At 39.5% G+C, this 15,694-nt stretch overlaps 1 protein-coding gene across 4 annotated transcripts in view; it reads right to left on the bottom strand.

The window, feature by feature from the left end:
* Positions 1–15,694, bottom strand: part of ARHGAP21 (Rho GTPase activating protein 21) — a 123,288-nt gene that overhangs the window by 52,441 nt on the left and 55,153 nt on the right. For 3 of the 4 annotated variants that reach the window (XM_066991608.1, XM_066991607.1, XM_066991609.1), the window contains exons 3-4: positions 14,568–14,592; positions 338–430 (exon numbers count right to left, since the gene is read on the bottom strand). In XM_066991608.1, the coding sequence (XP_066847709.1) occupies positions 338–430; positions 14,568–14,592 (118 nt within the window). Of the gene's footprint in view, positions 1–337; positions 431–5,965; positions 6,173–14,567; positions 14,593–15,694 lie in introns of those variants that run through there. The other variant, XM_066991610.1, reaches the window with a different exon arrangement.

The following is a 15,694-nucleotide window of genomic DNA, read 5'->3' as shown; positions in this document are numbered from 1 at the left end:
GAGATAAAATAATTTAAAGGACAAAAACCTGTATGTCTTGAGGTTATTAATATGTAACAAAGCACAAGAAATAGCAGCTTACATGTGTCATTTTATTATCTTACAACTACGAACAAGTATACGAGACTAGTAAGACTTTTATGCCTTAATAAGTATTACACAGCACCTCCTGAGAGAACACAATGGTGCTTTTGAGATGAAAAACACTTCATCACAATTCAAAAGAGGGGTTTTGGAATTCTTAAAAAATGTTTAATGGTAGACAAAATTATATGTAGAAGCTTAAAACGTATATGTATTTTTACACCATGTACACGAACATGCAGAAGAATGGTACCTGTGCAGAGTCCAGCTTCAAAAGCAGGTCCGCCCTCTTTAACTTGTTTAACAAATATGGTATCCATTGGCTCCAGTCTATTCCTTTGTTTTCCTGAGGAAAAAAAAAAAAAAAAGGTATTTCTTTAAGTCTTGAATTATACTGCTTTACAATGTTTTCATTTTAAAGAATTATTTTGAAACGTTATCCAGACATGTTCATCAATACACTGAATACCAAAATCTAATTTGGGGGAAGGGAAGGAAGAGATACAACTTAGCGATGGCACTTGGTAGGTCAGGTTGATGATCTGTTAAACTTGAACTTGAAGGTCTTTTCCAACCTAGATAATTCTATCTATGACTATACAGACAGCATTTCTTCTCACTATGCTAAAGATCTTTTAGGTGTCAGGGCAGAGGAAGGGCGAAAATGCTCACAATTATGAACTTAAACTTGTGAATATGTTATGTTAAATGTTTGGTTTTTTTCTTTTTTTTTTTTCCTCCCCAGATTCATTTCATGATGTCTTTGCTGCTTTATCATCATGCTGATGCCTACACTGTTCAGTAAGAAATACTCCTTCCTCTTCTGGATTCCTATCTTGCTTAAGATAAAGCCAGGGTAAGAATTAGTAGTGCAAATTGAAAAAATAAAACCTTAAAATTTTTCCCTAGAAGTGAGAACCATAAAACTGATTTATGGTCCTCAAGGAACTGAAACACTGATTTTCTAACCATATTTTTCAGATGCTCCAAGATTAAAGTTTTCTTGTAAATTTATTGAAATTCAAAAGGCAACATATACTTCAAATTAAATTATGTCTGCACATGAACTGTACACATCTGTATATACACGATATAAACCTAAAGTTAGCCTGCAGTAGTTAGAAAGCCTGTATCTTATCTTCTCGCCTTCTCAGCATACAATTAATTTTTATGCTTCCAGGAACACAGGCACCTTGTGCTTTTACAGGCATTTACTAAGCAATTCTCAACTGAAGTAGCCATTGCTTCTGAATATCTGAATATCTGAATAAGATGTGGAGGAGAAAGGGAGGCAGAAGAACGCAGTTAAACAAATACAAATGAAAAACCAGCACGGTTACACTGCAGACTAAAATACAGTGATGCCGTCCTGAGCTACATCTGCATATAAACAGAGTAAGCCATCTCACAGCTCCTACGCAGCTTCGCTAGTTTAATTTTTCATGCCAGGAGCTGAAAAGAAACAAAAATAAAAATTTTCAAACTTTATTTCCAGTCTGCCAGCAGACTGCTGCAGAATAAACTAAGTTCAGGGCAAAGTGTAACCTGTCTCCCCTGACAGTTCTAATCTATGCAGTAAAAAACAGAGGAGCGTTACAGAACCAGTGGTAGAACCTTGAATGTTACAGCCAGAGAAACACATACCATGCCCGTGCTAGCCATAAGCACCCTGGTCCCCCCCCAGTTCCCTACACCCCTATACCACCACCGTCTGGAGGCTGCATGATAAGCCAGCCTGGGAGCTGATACGGACTGAAAATAAGCCGGGTCTGGGTGGATCGTGTTCAGGTTTCCCAGGAAGCCCTGGCATTAAGGAGAGGGTGGTGCAAGCTGCAGAAGAAGTAGGAAGAGCAATAGCAAATAAAGAGATTACTTAGAACTGGCACTGCTGATAAAAGAAACACTCCCTGAAACTACAGCTACAGGTTCTGACCACTTCTTCAGTGACGTTTTGTTGATCAGACACAAACGGCACTGCTTTGGGCAGCACTGACACTACAGCTTAAATATTGCACCTGGTCATGTTTCCTAAGCCACATTCTCTTTCTCAGTTGTTGACCGAATATAAATGAGGTGTCCCCCTTATCACTTTTTTTGGCTTCGTTTCCATATGGGGAAAGTTTATTATCTAAAGAATTTCAATAAACTGCACAAAACCTGGCTTCCCTCTGAATCTCATTCACAATTTTCAAGTACAAGTTTGAGCCCAATGCCTTCCTTTTGTAGCCCTCTCAGTGTCCTGCCACCTTACCAAAAACCAGTTCTAAATGGCCTTCTCAAAATAACTCTGAACGGGTGGAGAATAAACAAAAAGTTGACTTGATAAGATCAGCTAGTTATTACATACAACACAACTGAATTATAAATCAAAAAAACAGCTGGCAGCTCAGTCCCCAAATACTTTAAAATTTGATTAGCAGGACGCAGCTACAAGACATACAAAATGCTCTTTGTGAAGCAAAGCTAATATCTGTCATTATCAATCTGCTGATTTAAATAGACACTGAACACAAGGCAGGTCTCATCCTTTAAGAGGCAGGAACATTACAGCGAATTTAGACAAGCTCAAAGAATAATTTACCCTAGATACTATGAACAAAAGGTAGGTTCAGAGTGAACAGTTAAAATACAACCTTTTATAGGACCAAACACCCTTCCCAGTGTTGCCACGTCATGTGTTACTGAAGAGATACAATCCCAACAGTGACAATAAAAAGTAATGGAGCTCCCATGGGACGTGTAATTTGAAACAATCAATACCTTACCCAACGTAGAACCACAGGATGGTTTGGGTTGGAAGGGACCTTAAAGATCAATCCAGTTCCAACCCCCTGCCATGGGCAGGGACACCTCCCACCAGACCAGGTTGCCCAAAGCCCCATCCAGCTTGGCCTTGAACACCTCCAGGGATGGGGCATCCACAGCTTCTCTGGGCACTCTCTGAGTAAATAATTTATTCCTTATATCTAATCTAAATCTCCCCTCTTTTAGTTTAAAGCCATTATCCCTTGTCCCATCACTCCACCCCCTGACACAGAGTCCCTCCCCAGCTTTCCTGTAGGCCGCCTTTAGGCACTGGCAGGCCGCTGTAAGGTCTCCCTGGGGCCTTCTCTTCTCCAGGCTGAACAACCCCAGCTCCCTCAGCCTGTCTTTGTAGGAGAGGTGCTCCAGCCCTCTGACCATCCTCGTGGCCCTCCTCTGAACCTGCTCTAACAGGTACAAATCCTTCTTGTGCTGGGGGCCCCAGAGCTGAACGCAGAACTCCAGGTGAGATCTCACAAGAGCAAGGTACAGGGGGAGAATCACTTCCCTTGACCTACTGGTCACTCTTATTTTGATGCAGCCCAGGATCCAGTTGGCATTCTGGGCTGTCCATGTCCTTCTCCCTGGAGCTGTTTGTTCTCAATCCAGTCATCGCCCAGCCTGTATTCATGCTTGGGATTGCCCCAGCCCAGGCTCAGCACCTTGCACTTGGACTTGTTGAACCTCATTAGGTTCACATAGGCCCACTTCTCAAGCTTGTCCAAGTCCCTTTGTGTGGCATCCGTTCCTTCTGTGGTACCACCTGCACCACTCAGCTTGGACAGACCCCTGAGGGACCCCACTTATCACCAGCCTCCACCTGGACACAGAGCCACTGACCACCACTCTTTGGGCATGGCCTTTAAGCCAACCCTTTAGCCACTCAATGGACCATGCTTCAAATCTGATTTAGAGATCAGGGTGTCATGTGTGACCATGTCAAAGGCCTTACAGAAATCCAGGTGGATGACATCTGTTGGTATTCCCTTGTTGACTGATGCAGTCATTCCATCAGCGTTTCAAATGTGATGGAGAGAGGCTTGGTAACTACATCAACCAGTTCCACTGGGACCCTGGGATGCATGCCATCAGGGCCCATAGTCTTGTACCTACTGTATTTCATCAGGTGGTCTCAAACCTGTTCTTCCCTTACAGTGAGAGAGACTTTGCTTCCTCAGCCTCTGCCTAGAGGTTCAAGGACTTGAGAAGTCCTCAAGAACTTCTTGAGGGAAGCCTGACTGCCAGTGAAGACCAAGGCAAAGAAGTTGTTGAGTACCTCAGCCTTTTCCAGTTCTCCCTTCTCATTTATCAGAGGGGGAATACTCCCCTTGACCTTTTTTTTCTGACCTGCCTTCCCTAGGCAGGTCAGGGCTAGTGATCTACTTACTGCTCGTTTGCTTAGCGCTCAAATGCTACTTCATAGCTTGTGCTTGCCCGAATACACAAAGCGACAGGTCAAGCACCTAGATTATTCCCATTCAATACTAGACAGAAGACCTTTAATACAGGTACCACTTCTGAGTTGGAGAAAAAATTGAACCCATTTATGAAGGCCAGAGACTGAAGGTTTCCCTGAATGTATGATTTCTGACTAACCTGCTGGCAGAACACCGGCAGCTACACAAAGAAGTTCTTCAACACTACAGGCAGTCACTGGGGGTTTTCACAACTGTTTCACAGACCAACTTGCAAAGCTGATAACATCGTAAGCATAGTTCTTTGTCCTACATGCAGAAGGAGGTTATGTTGAACACATTCTCCTTCCCAGAAAAATGCACAGACACCTTAAAGATTAAGATCAAATTTGGGGAAAAAAAATAGGCTAACAGGTTTACCATGTTGTTTGCATTTGCAGGTTCATTTTACAGGTCAGTAATATCCATGTACAAGTAAAGGCAAGAAGAAAACCTTGGACTCCAAAGCTCTGGAGATGAATACATGCTCTGCATTTCTCCTTTAGTCGTTTGCATACTTGGATACAACCCAAAACTTCTTTCCTTCAGTAAGCACATAAATGAACTTCCTTCAATGTGTAGTCTCAAAGCATATGCTTGTATTTTAAGTTTGAAATTCAAGCAAAGCTAAAAAAAATGTTTTCTGACAGTAGCAGCTAATGATAGTTTCTTCAGACCAGCTTAAGGGAAATAAATCTTGTAGATGTGCATCACAGTCATCACAGTACTAAATTTCAAGTAAAATTGGTAATCTAATAATCTGTCAGGTCTCAAGACTTAACACTCCCATTTAACAAATTGATTTTTAAAAAAGGAATTGATCCTAGCAGGAAATATTACAGCTGTAATATTTAAATAAGGCAGCGCTCCCTTATACCATCACACATCAAGGTCAGAGCACAAACTATTCTGAAGCAGAGCAAGGAAACGTTTACTGAAACGCTAAACAAGACTGGCTTATCTCTGTGCCTGAAGCTGAGTTAAACTGTTTGGAAATCGTCCACTAAAGTTACTCTTACTGAAATTATGATGTGAATTACTGCCCAAGAACGCTTTTACATGGCAAGAGATGGAAATCCTATGTAATGTAACAGCAACAAAACTAGCCAAGCCTTTTATGTAGCACTAACAAGCAATGCACAATTAAGCTGCAGAAGGGACTGCTTGGCAACTATTACTTAAGTACACGCCGTTTTTGCAGTGTGCATTCACTTAATCACTTTTCTTCACTGTAATGACTTTCATTTGGGGACCAACATCCAATAAGTAAATCAATATATCATAGTACCTCTTTAACAGATACCTGTTATATAAAGCAACCATCCATGGCTTAGATCTAAGTAATTAATTATTAGTGATTAAAAAATTAAGGTCCCTCAGTTAAGAAGTTACATTTTCTTGTTCACATTTTTCACATCATGAAGTTTTAGCATGAATAAAGTACACTCAGAGGTCAAAAGCCAAGGAGGAAACAAAGATTTATTTTACAATCAGCATGCCTCATTCGTTATGAGGAATTAAGCCTCTTCTTGCCACAAGCTGCCAATAGCCAATACTACTTTCTGGCTTGTCAGAGACAGAGGTTTGTGTGCATCAGACAAGACAAGACAAAGGCATTCCCTTACCAATTTCCTCTGAATTTAAACTCCCTCTGGAGGAGCACAACACCCAACGCACAGGGACCTCAGAACGTCTCAGCATGAAGGAGCATCTTCCAGCTCTCAGTTGTCCATAAGAGTAAATTAAATAAATAAATACAATACTCCCAGAGCACCTGATTTTAAAAACCCTTTTTGGATGTGATTCTCATTCAGGTAACAGCGGGAGCTTTACACAGTAGATGGATGTCCGTTCAGACTCTCTCAGAACTGACCTTTCTGACATCACTAATTAAATGCGCAATTCCACCACCACGCCACCGCCCACATCCTCTGGGCACAGAAATGCTTACAGTTGAAAACTGCTTAAAGCAGTGAAACCTATTGTAGCCTAATATATGCTCATCACTGACTCCCCGACTAGACCACTAAAACTAACTTTAACTGGAATAGAAACAATCCGTGCTGTCCTTGCAGGAGCAAGGAGGCATCACCACCTGCACTTCAACACAGCCAGCTTCAGAGAAAACTCCAGCCCAGCCTATCCTTCCACAGCACACATTAGCCTTCAGCATGACAAAGCAAACTGCTATAGCACAGACCAACATCTTGCCTGTATCCCAGCATCAGGCAAAAACAAGACGCTGCCCAAACCATGAGCCTGAACTGACCTCCTTCCAAGATCCACCACCCAGAGCACAGGATCAGCATTACTTGTTCACTAAGTTCTCCAGCTCCATACTACAGTGTCAGATTAGATTCACAATTTTCCTAATATCGAATTGTCTAATTTTTTATTTTTAGCATATCAGCAATTCCTTACAAGGCAATACAGCAAACAGTAAAGCAGCTTGTAACTACTAGCCTGTCATGCATCTAGCCTTATTTGCCAGTGTTTTCCCAATGCTCATTGCTGCATAGTGCTTTGCCTCCTCCCTGCTCCTCTGTACGTTCATAAATAACTTAATTAAGCATTATGTTGCAGGCTATCAGCAAATAAGACAATTTTTCCCCAAATCTTCAACTGCAAGTAAAAACAAAACAGAAAAAACAAGACATTATGCACACGAAAGAACAGGCAAAAGATGTGAGCTGCTAGGAACACACACAAGCAGGGAAGCAGTACAGATGGAAAGCCCGACTTCTGTGAACAACAATTTCATATATATTTAATTTCTCCAGAAGTGCAGCTATGAACAGAGGTGAAGTTTTACATAAGAGTAATAAAAAAACCAGAAGCACGTGAAATGGCTAAGTATACAAGTTAACTGACCAGAAACTGAAAAACAGCCCATAAAGACAAAAAAAGTGCATAAAACACAAAAGTCTCTAGCCTGAGTAAACGGTCACCATTCAGGGTAGGTTGCAGTTCACGTTAACATCCAGGCAGTAAGGTAATTTTGCTAACAGAGCAGAGCAAATATTCCTTGCAGCACAAAAACCTCCCTCGAAATTATGTTATTGAAATGAAAATGTGACTTTAGAGAAGGTAACTTTGAACTTTTACTGAACTTTTACTTCAGATACTCAGCATCATCAAAAATAAGGAAATAAAAAGAATATTTAGAAGGTAGTTCATTAGAGGCTTTAGAAGGCTCAGGGCAGAAATTCACTGGCTGAAACAAAGGTACTATGGACTCAGGAGAGTCTTTACATTGAAGTCATTAGTCTAAACAACAAAAGTTAAGAAAATTGGTCTTAAGTGTTCATAATTGTATGCAAATCTTGTAATTAGACAACAATTTTCATCTGAATAATAATAATTGTTACCTTCAGTAACATGTAAGATCAAAGTAGAATCTACAGAATCACAAGTGTAATGCATCTTGTTTCAACTGATGTTCCAATTAATGTCAAATCAAATTACAGCATTTCTTCACAATGCAAATATTTATCATCATTTACGATCTAACCTCTACGCTACCTGGATCGACTAGCTGAGACTACAAGTCAGTGCCACCTCCGCAGTCCAACAGGAGGAAAATTTCACACTGTGAAGTCAAAAGGAAGCTTTCCTGCCAAATGTCTGGAATACCACAAGTGGCAGAGAGGAATACACTCCTACCATAGCCACCTGATTTGCAAAATAATAAAATTCTAATGTGCTCATTTCTCCCTGATGGAAAGGGAATTCAAAAGATGACTATTTTGAAACAGAGCACTAGAATTAAAGAACTGTTAGCGTTTGTACCTGATTTACACTTGGGGGTCACAAACACCGAAACTTCTCCTACCTCCCCAGAACTAGACCTAGAAATTAATTTTGTCCAGCTGCCAGTTCTGGCTTCGTCTGCTAAAATGCTAGGCTGGAATACTGCTACTGCAAGGAACACACCTAGCATTACACCAAATATCGTAACCTTCATTTTTTTTTAGGCTACACTTTGCAGACCAGAGTTACTATTCTGCTCTATGATGTATCTGGAAAAGAAAAGAACGTGGCAGAAGTGATATTATCAAATCCACTGACACACGGTAAGCAACAAGCACATCACTTCTCTGTAGTCATTAAACTTCTGATATGAGACAGTCAGATAAAAACCATCTGAGTCGCAGACAACAAAGAGCACCTCTCTGACAAAACTCTTATATTTTGATAAAAACGAAAAGCTATTGCTGACATCTCTCTTCTTTCTCTTTGACCTGCAGAGCACAAACCTGCAAGTGTTCAGGGACACAGCATAACATGGTTCTTTCTTACAAAGTCTCTCCTAAGAATCTGCTTTTTAACAACATGCTGGTTCTCCTCTTCAAGGCACCTGTAACGTGCTTAGGAATCCTCAGAACACGGGAACAGAATAAAAGCCACGAAGTTTTGTTAACTATTTGCAGAACACTTTTTGAAACAAAAGATCTAAAAATAAAAAATAACGAGAACAACAAAAAAGGGAAAAAGAAAAAAAAACAGAAAACGAAATTCTGTCAAACATCTGTCCCTCTAACCGAACAGTTGCAGGTGGCTGTGCTGGGTATTGCCCCTGGCCCTCTGCTCAGCAGGTAGAAAAGGTGACTTTCATTTTTATACTGTATCCCCCGCCTTGTGAAACAGCTTAATTATTAGGACAGGCTTTTATGTACACCTGACTCAAGGGCGAGGAAACATTTCTCTGGAGCATGAAAACTTAATTACGCTCCTGGATATCCAAGGCATTTGCACTCCGTATGTTTCAACTCAGATCAGAGTGGCACTGATTCTCGGGGCGCCTTCCAGGCAAATGGAGGAAAAATAGGCATGGCTACAGTGGGGCAAATGTTTCTAAATGATTACAGAACCAAAAAACCTGCTACTCATTTCCCAAGCTTCTCAAAAAGGGATTGCTCGATGTACAGCAGAACTTAGATTTAATTAAATATCTGTTAAAAATTAAGTCCTTAAAACTGCCAGGATTACATTTAACAGTGCAGCTAAAGACAATTTTGGATTTTATAATCTGCAAACTGCATTTCTTGCATAGTGAGCATTTCTCTACTAGCAATCTGTTACAGAAAAGGAGCCCAAAGGTCCCAGTCAGGCCCCAACAGAGCTTAATTCCACCGACTGTAAAGCATGAAGTAATTCAACTAAAAACACTAAACAAAACACAGTGCCAAGGATGAGCCTCTAAATGAGGACAGTAACGAGTAAAATAGTGTTGTTGAGTTGTTTAGCTTTGAAACACCTGGCATTCAATTCTGCGATTCAGGAAAAATACATTCTGTTATTATTTAAAACTCCTCTCGTATTTTGATTAGGCAACTCAACGATGGTATTTCTTCTTTTGCTTACTCTTCTCTTCAACCGTTTGACTAACACAGCCTCAACTCCATTCTCAAGAGAGAGGGAGACAGGAGAGAATCATCTGGCATTTTTATGAAAGACATAACAGTTTCAGCTTAAATACAGACTTGCTCAAAAAGCGTATTTTCCCACTGCATTAGTCATCAATATTATGGTTTTTTTTTCTTTCTTCCTAATTCTCTCAAATCTAAAATGAAACCTTCTGAAGTTTCAAATTTAACCTGTGACGAAGCAGTCTAGAATACTTCATGAAGTTCTCATATACACATAGCTCACAGCACACAGCACGACTGAGCTTGGAGGCCATCTGGTCCAGCCTCCCAGCCCAAGCAAGGCCACCTAGAGCAAGCTGCCCCCAGCCGTGCCCAGATAGCAAACACAGCCATTCAGGTTATACCTGTTGTACCCAACCTACAGAGTCTCCTGATAATCCATGGGAATTACATTGACCTAGTAAAAATCTTAAGAGCCGCATAAAAGAGGAATTATCAGGCTCTCATCTCTGTCAAAAATTAATCTAGCCCTCTCACAGCATTCTCATCATTCAGTGGTAAAAAAAAATAAAGTTGGATTAAAGATGCACAAAAAATAGCAATTTGCTATGGTACTACCTACCTCTTTTCCTCTCACTCCCACCCCATTATCGTATACCTTAAGACTGTATCATCCCAGCAATCTATTGACCTTTCCAAATACTTGCCTTCACATTCAGTCTCTTGTCCCTTATTTACCCTGTTCTCATCATCACAGGCTCAATTAGTTTATTTCATAACACACTGAGCTTTAATAGACAATGATGTTAGAAACTGTGGGGATTAAATTAAACCTTGGGAGGATGCAAACCACATTACAGAAATAGTCTGTTTAAAGAAATAAAACATCAAAACCACACGAAGCATTATATAAGCAGCAGGAAGGAATAAGAAGCTTTTCCTGATTTTTTTTCTGCTATTCCCCCAAACGTTCTGCATCAAATCTGACTTTCACAGAGCTGAAGGAGCTTGGGTTATAAATTGCAACTTTTTAGCTTAGAAAATTGAAGGACAAACTTTAATCCAAAGTTAGGCACATCAAAACAATGTCTGGTGATTGCAATTTAACAATCCAGAAATGCCAGTGGAAACAGATGTCTGAAGCCTCACTAGAAGGTGCACAGCATTTATAGTCTCTACAGAAAAGGAGACTGAGCAATATACCTAACCCACCTTTCATTTTGCTGGGAAGATAAGCTGCTAGTTGCTATAGATACCTCTACATAGAAACAGGAGATAAAGCGAGAACATTGTATTAAAGAAATGATACTAGATCATATTGATACTAGACTTCCTGACACTGCATCAAACATAATATAGCTTAGTTCTCATAACAAAGATGAAATTCATTTACGATACTAGTACTATATCCTTAGAACTGTTCATTTTAGTCATGATCCACATTTAAAAAAAACATATACATTTTAGAACAAGCTACAAAAAAATGACCTAACCACTCAATATGTACTAAAAACTTGTATTTGGCCAACTATCATTTCAAGGAGCCTTTGAAGGATGAAATGTTCACCATGTCAAATACACAATGAAATGGCTCAAAAGGAGATGGCTTCCCCTTTCACCACTTGCCACATACTGACAGAGCAAACTACATGTGTTTTATATAAGCACACATATAGATTTATAGATATTTTTCAGCTTGTCTCCAAAGATTCCTACAAAGATCTTCTGCAAGATTTTGTCTGTGAGATACTTCTTTTAAATAAAAATTTCTAATAGCGAGAAACTCCTAAAAACTGGAAGAATGCTGATGGTATACTATCCTCAAAACACACAAAAAACATACTTCCAAGTTAATACAGGACGGCTGGTGTTAACAGAATCCACTAAGAAAGATCTACGTAATCTAATAGGTTGCATCTGTCAGAAAAGCATTTTAGCTGAAGACAACAAGAAATCTTCACTCTAAGCTGACAGCAGAAAAGTGACAATTTTGCACTGGAACAGGGCTTCACAAAAATGAACAGCTTGAAACCCCTCAGCTTAAGTCTTTGACAGAGGAAAGCCCAAGTGAATTACCATCTACAGACTCTAAAAGAAAAATATTTAAGATATTTTCTGGACAAATGTGGAGGAAAATACCTAAAGTTTGCCACTAGATGGCTCCTCTGTATGACCCCCCAAGGCACTGCAAGCCTGTTCTCCAGCTGTCGAAGCAGAACCAGGGCTTCAGCAGTGCCAGCAGCCAAATACACACCTTGCAACTCTGAAGCAGCTCCGCTTAACTTTCCAGTGTTAATTACTCAAAGAATCCTTTCGATAATCCTTCGGAGAATTTCAGGCATACCTGCTTTTGCTAAATTAATCTGATGTTGTATGAAAAATAAGATGAATACTTTTCGTGGTTTTTCACAAACAAACCACTCTCCTCACTTGAGAAAAGGAACAACTTACAGCAATGTCAATAGGAACAGCGTAACAACCCTTCCCCTCCACTCAAGGTCACACTAGATGTTGGGAAAAGTCTTAACACTTTTGGTCCCGTTTTGTTATTTTTAAGGTAGGATACATGATTTTAAGGTAGGATACACAAAACTGGTAGGTTGAGTTCAAGTGACACCTATAACCACTGACTCAGTCATTTCTTCCCTTTCCATACACAACACAAGCTCAACTTTTCTGTTAATTAGCATATTATCTTATCCAAGTATGCTTTGTGCCCTCTGATCTGTATTTCAAGGCATACAATGTACTAAGGTGCTATAAACACGCAGCAGTTGAGCTATGATTCATAGCTTAAATAGCTAAACAAAAATTTCCAGACAGTAATCTTGCTCCCACCTGTGCAGGTCTCACAACAAACCAAGTAAATGCTTGTTCACTGCTGTCCCTCTACTGAAAAACAGACCCCAGATGAGCATCTAAGGCAAAAAGACCCCCAACCATGCCTTTAGCCGATCCACCTCTCCCTATAAGAAGGATTTTGTCAAACTTCTTCCTCTCCAACACAAGTGACACCTCCCAGTCACGTTTGGCAGAGCAGTAACTTCATTCCCTTCCTAACAGGATTTCTCTTCATTCATTTTGACGAACAGGGAAAAAAAAAGGTGGCAGCAGATCTGGGAGGCAGAAGGGGAGCTAAGAGGAATTGGAAGGCACTGACTTCTCACTGTTTAACAAACAGGTAAAGGCAAATGAGCAACACCAGGAGAATGAAATGCGTAAGTGCATCTCCCCCTCACCCCCTGGAAAAGAGTAAGAAAATTCAGTTACATTTGAACTTCCTAGAATGCTTCAAATATGTGACAGGTACACAAAAAGCCTGGAACAAAAGTTCAGAGATGCTCTCTGCCTTCGAGCTAAATGAGATTTTTAGGTGCATGTTGAAGCTAGGTAATGTTCTCAACTACAACGTAAAGCAGATTGCAACCCCCCAGTAAAATCAGCATTCCCTCTGTGCAGTTTCTGAACAAAGGTATCCAGGTTTACACAGGCCCACCCTCAAACAACTGCACTGGATCGCCACATTAAGTACAAACCAAAGCACTGCACATTACACTCACCCTGCAACTAATCCTGCATCCTTTGAATACCTCACAATCATGACAGAATGGGAAAAATGGAACGTAGAACTGGGCTCTCCACCCGAAAACCTAATTTCCTCACCCAAATCAACACATTTGTTATCCCTGAAATGAAATAAAGAGATACCAGCACAAAGGAGAGGTATGGATGAGAAAACACCTAAATGCAGAATTTAAATTGAGACTAAGACAGCTCCAATTTGTAAAAATAAGTTAATCAAATTTTAAAAAAGACAGCAGACAGAAGCAACGTGACACAGGGAAAGCTATGAAAAAGGAGGGGAACTGACAGACAACCTTGAAGAAAGTGATTTTTTTTCCATTCCTCCTAAATCAAGTGCTAGATTTTATTCACACATCTGACATCATTGAAACGTATTCCATGGATCTCAAAACGTACATGAAAATGACAAAGTACTGAAAATGATGAAATAAATCAGTCCTATTAAATACTGAAGATACTATTACTAGGTTGATAGTACTTTTTATTATTATCATTTCTTAAACGGTTGTATGCCACACGTAGGCACTTTTTATCATCAGTCTCAACACTAGGCTTACATATTTCTGTGTCATTTCTATTACAGTCAGTTACAACAGAAATCAAATTTCATACCGGCTGCTCTTAGACGCACCATACAGCAACTGTTTTTTAAAAAACACATCTATAATAAATACAGAAAGCAGACCCAACCTATTTGTAGTACTCTGAGCAGCTGAACTGTGGGGCTAAAATGCAGATCGATTTAAAACTTTGTTTTAAAAAAAGTTTAAAACTTTGGCACTAAGAAGGGAACACAGCTGGTTTCTTGCCTTCTCAAACACATGACAAAATAATAGGTTGCTTGGAGAAGCCGTGGATGCCCCATCCCTGGAGGTGTTCAAGGCCAGGCTGGATGGGGCTTTGGGCAACCTGGTCTGGTGGGAGGCGTCCCTGCCCATGGCAGGGGGTTGGGACTGGATGGGATTTAAGGTCCCTTCCAACCCAAACCATTCTGTGATTCTGCAATATGCTGGGCACAAGCGATACATACAGCATGTGTTGTAGTAATCTGCAGCAAATGCATAAACTAAATAGGTAAAGCTAAAAGACTTTTTTTCCTTTTGCTCTGATGCCACACAACTCCCTAAAGAGCTTGAAAGTCATACTTAGTAATTTTACATTTACAATTACCATTTTACATTTTAAACTCTTAGGTAGTTAGTGAAGTATATTACATAGCTCGAGATAAATGCTCAACATATTGAACCTATAAAAGAATGAAAAGAAAACATACCTTGTCTATTTCCATTCTCTTCATCCTAAGGAAAAAGAAAGAGGGCACATTAAAAATTCACTAAATGGAAATAATACATAGGCATCTGTAAGCTATGAGGATTTGAAGTGAACGGTATTAAGGCTTTCATTCTGAAATTGTAGCATAATCCCTGTTTACAAAAAAAATAAACTGTTCCATGAAACATCCCCACAGAAACAACTTGAAAGGCACTATCTGATAACAAATGTACAAAAAAAAAAACCAAAACACTGTCATGAAGCCTAATACTGCATTGTGTGTTTTTGCAAGTATGTTTCCACCCTGAAAAGCCAGGCAGAAGAGATTATACTTTCATCATCTACAAAGTTAAATAATATGCTAGAGTTCTTTAATACTTACAAAAAAATTGTAAGTAAGCTCTGAATATTCTTCCTGAAATTTGAAATATCAAGTTTGTTTTGCCCTCAGTGATTCTGCTTACAGAAAAATATCTTCCCCAAATTCTATTTTGGAAAAACTTTGAAGATTTTCCTTCTGGTTAACGCACTGTATTTACAAACCTAACTAACATGCATCAATTAATCCTTCAAATAAAACCCTCTACAACTAGAATGTACTGATGGAGAAGGGCATGCTTAAAATAGCATATGATTACTTATTTCAGCTTTCTTGTCAGTACTTTAATATGGATGAGTGGCTTTTGAAAGAGCATAGCTAATTTCTTCTTCAGCAAAAATCTACCATTTTAACTTTCTAAAATGGTTAAAACATGGAAATGTGCTTTTTTTTCCCCTGAAGTGTGACTTCATGGACTAATACATTTTCCACCTAAATACAGTTCCTTAGACTAATATGCATTACTTGTAAAGTATTTCTAACATTTTACTTCACCTTTGCTAATTAAAACAGCCTCACCCTAAAGGAAACAAGGAGCAGGGGATGATCAGAGAAGTAATCTTCACCTATACGTTTCCTCCCACTTTTAAATGGATCAATTCCATATTTCTAACTTTTCATAGTAAACGCAAATCACTTTTGCATATTAAATATTCCCAAAGAAATTGCATGTTGATCTGAGTATACTATTCAAGAGAAGACGACTTGCTGAGAGAGAGACCTAGATACAAATACTGTATTACATAATG

The sequence above is a fragment of the Anser cygnoides genome, chromosome 2 (genome assembly GCF_040182565.1).
Source record: "Anser cygnoides isolate HZ-2024a breed goose chromosome 2, Taihu_goose_T2T_genome, whole genome shotgun sequence".
Classification (NCBI taxonomy): domain Eukaryota; kingdom Metazoa; phylum Chordata; class Aves; order Anseriformes; family Anatidae; genus Anser; species Anser cygnoides.
This window is presented reverse-complemented; position numbering and strand designations above follow the sequence as displayed.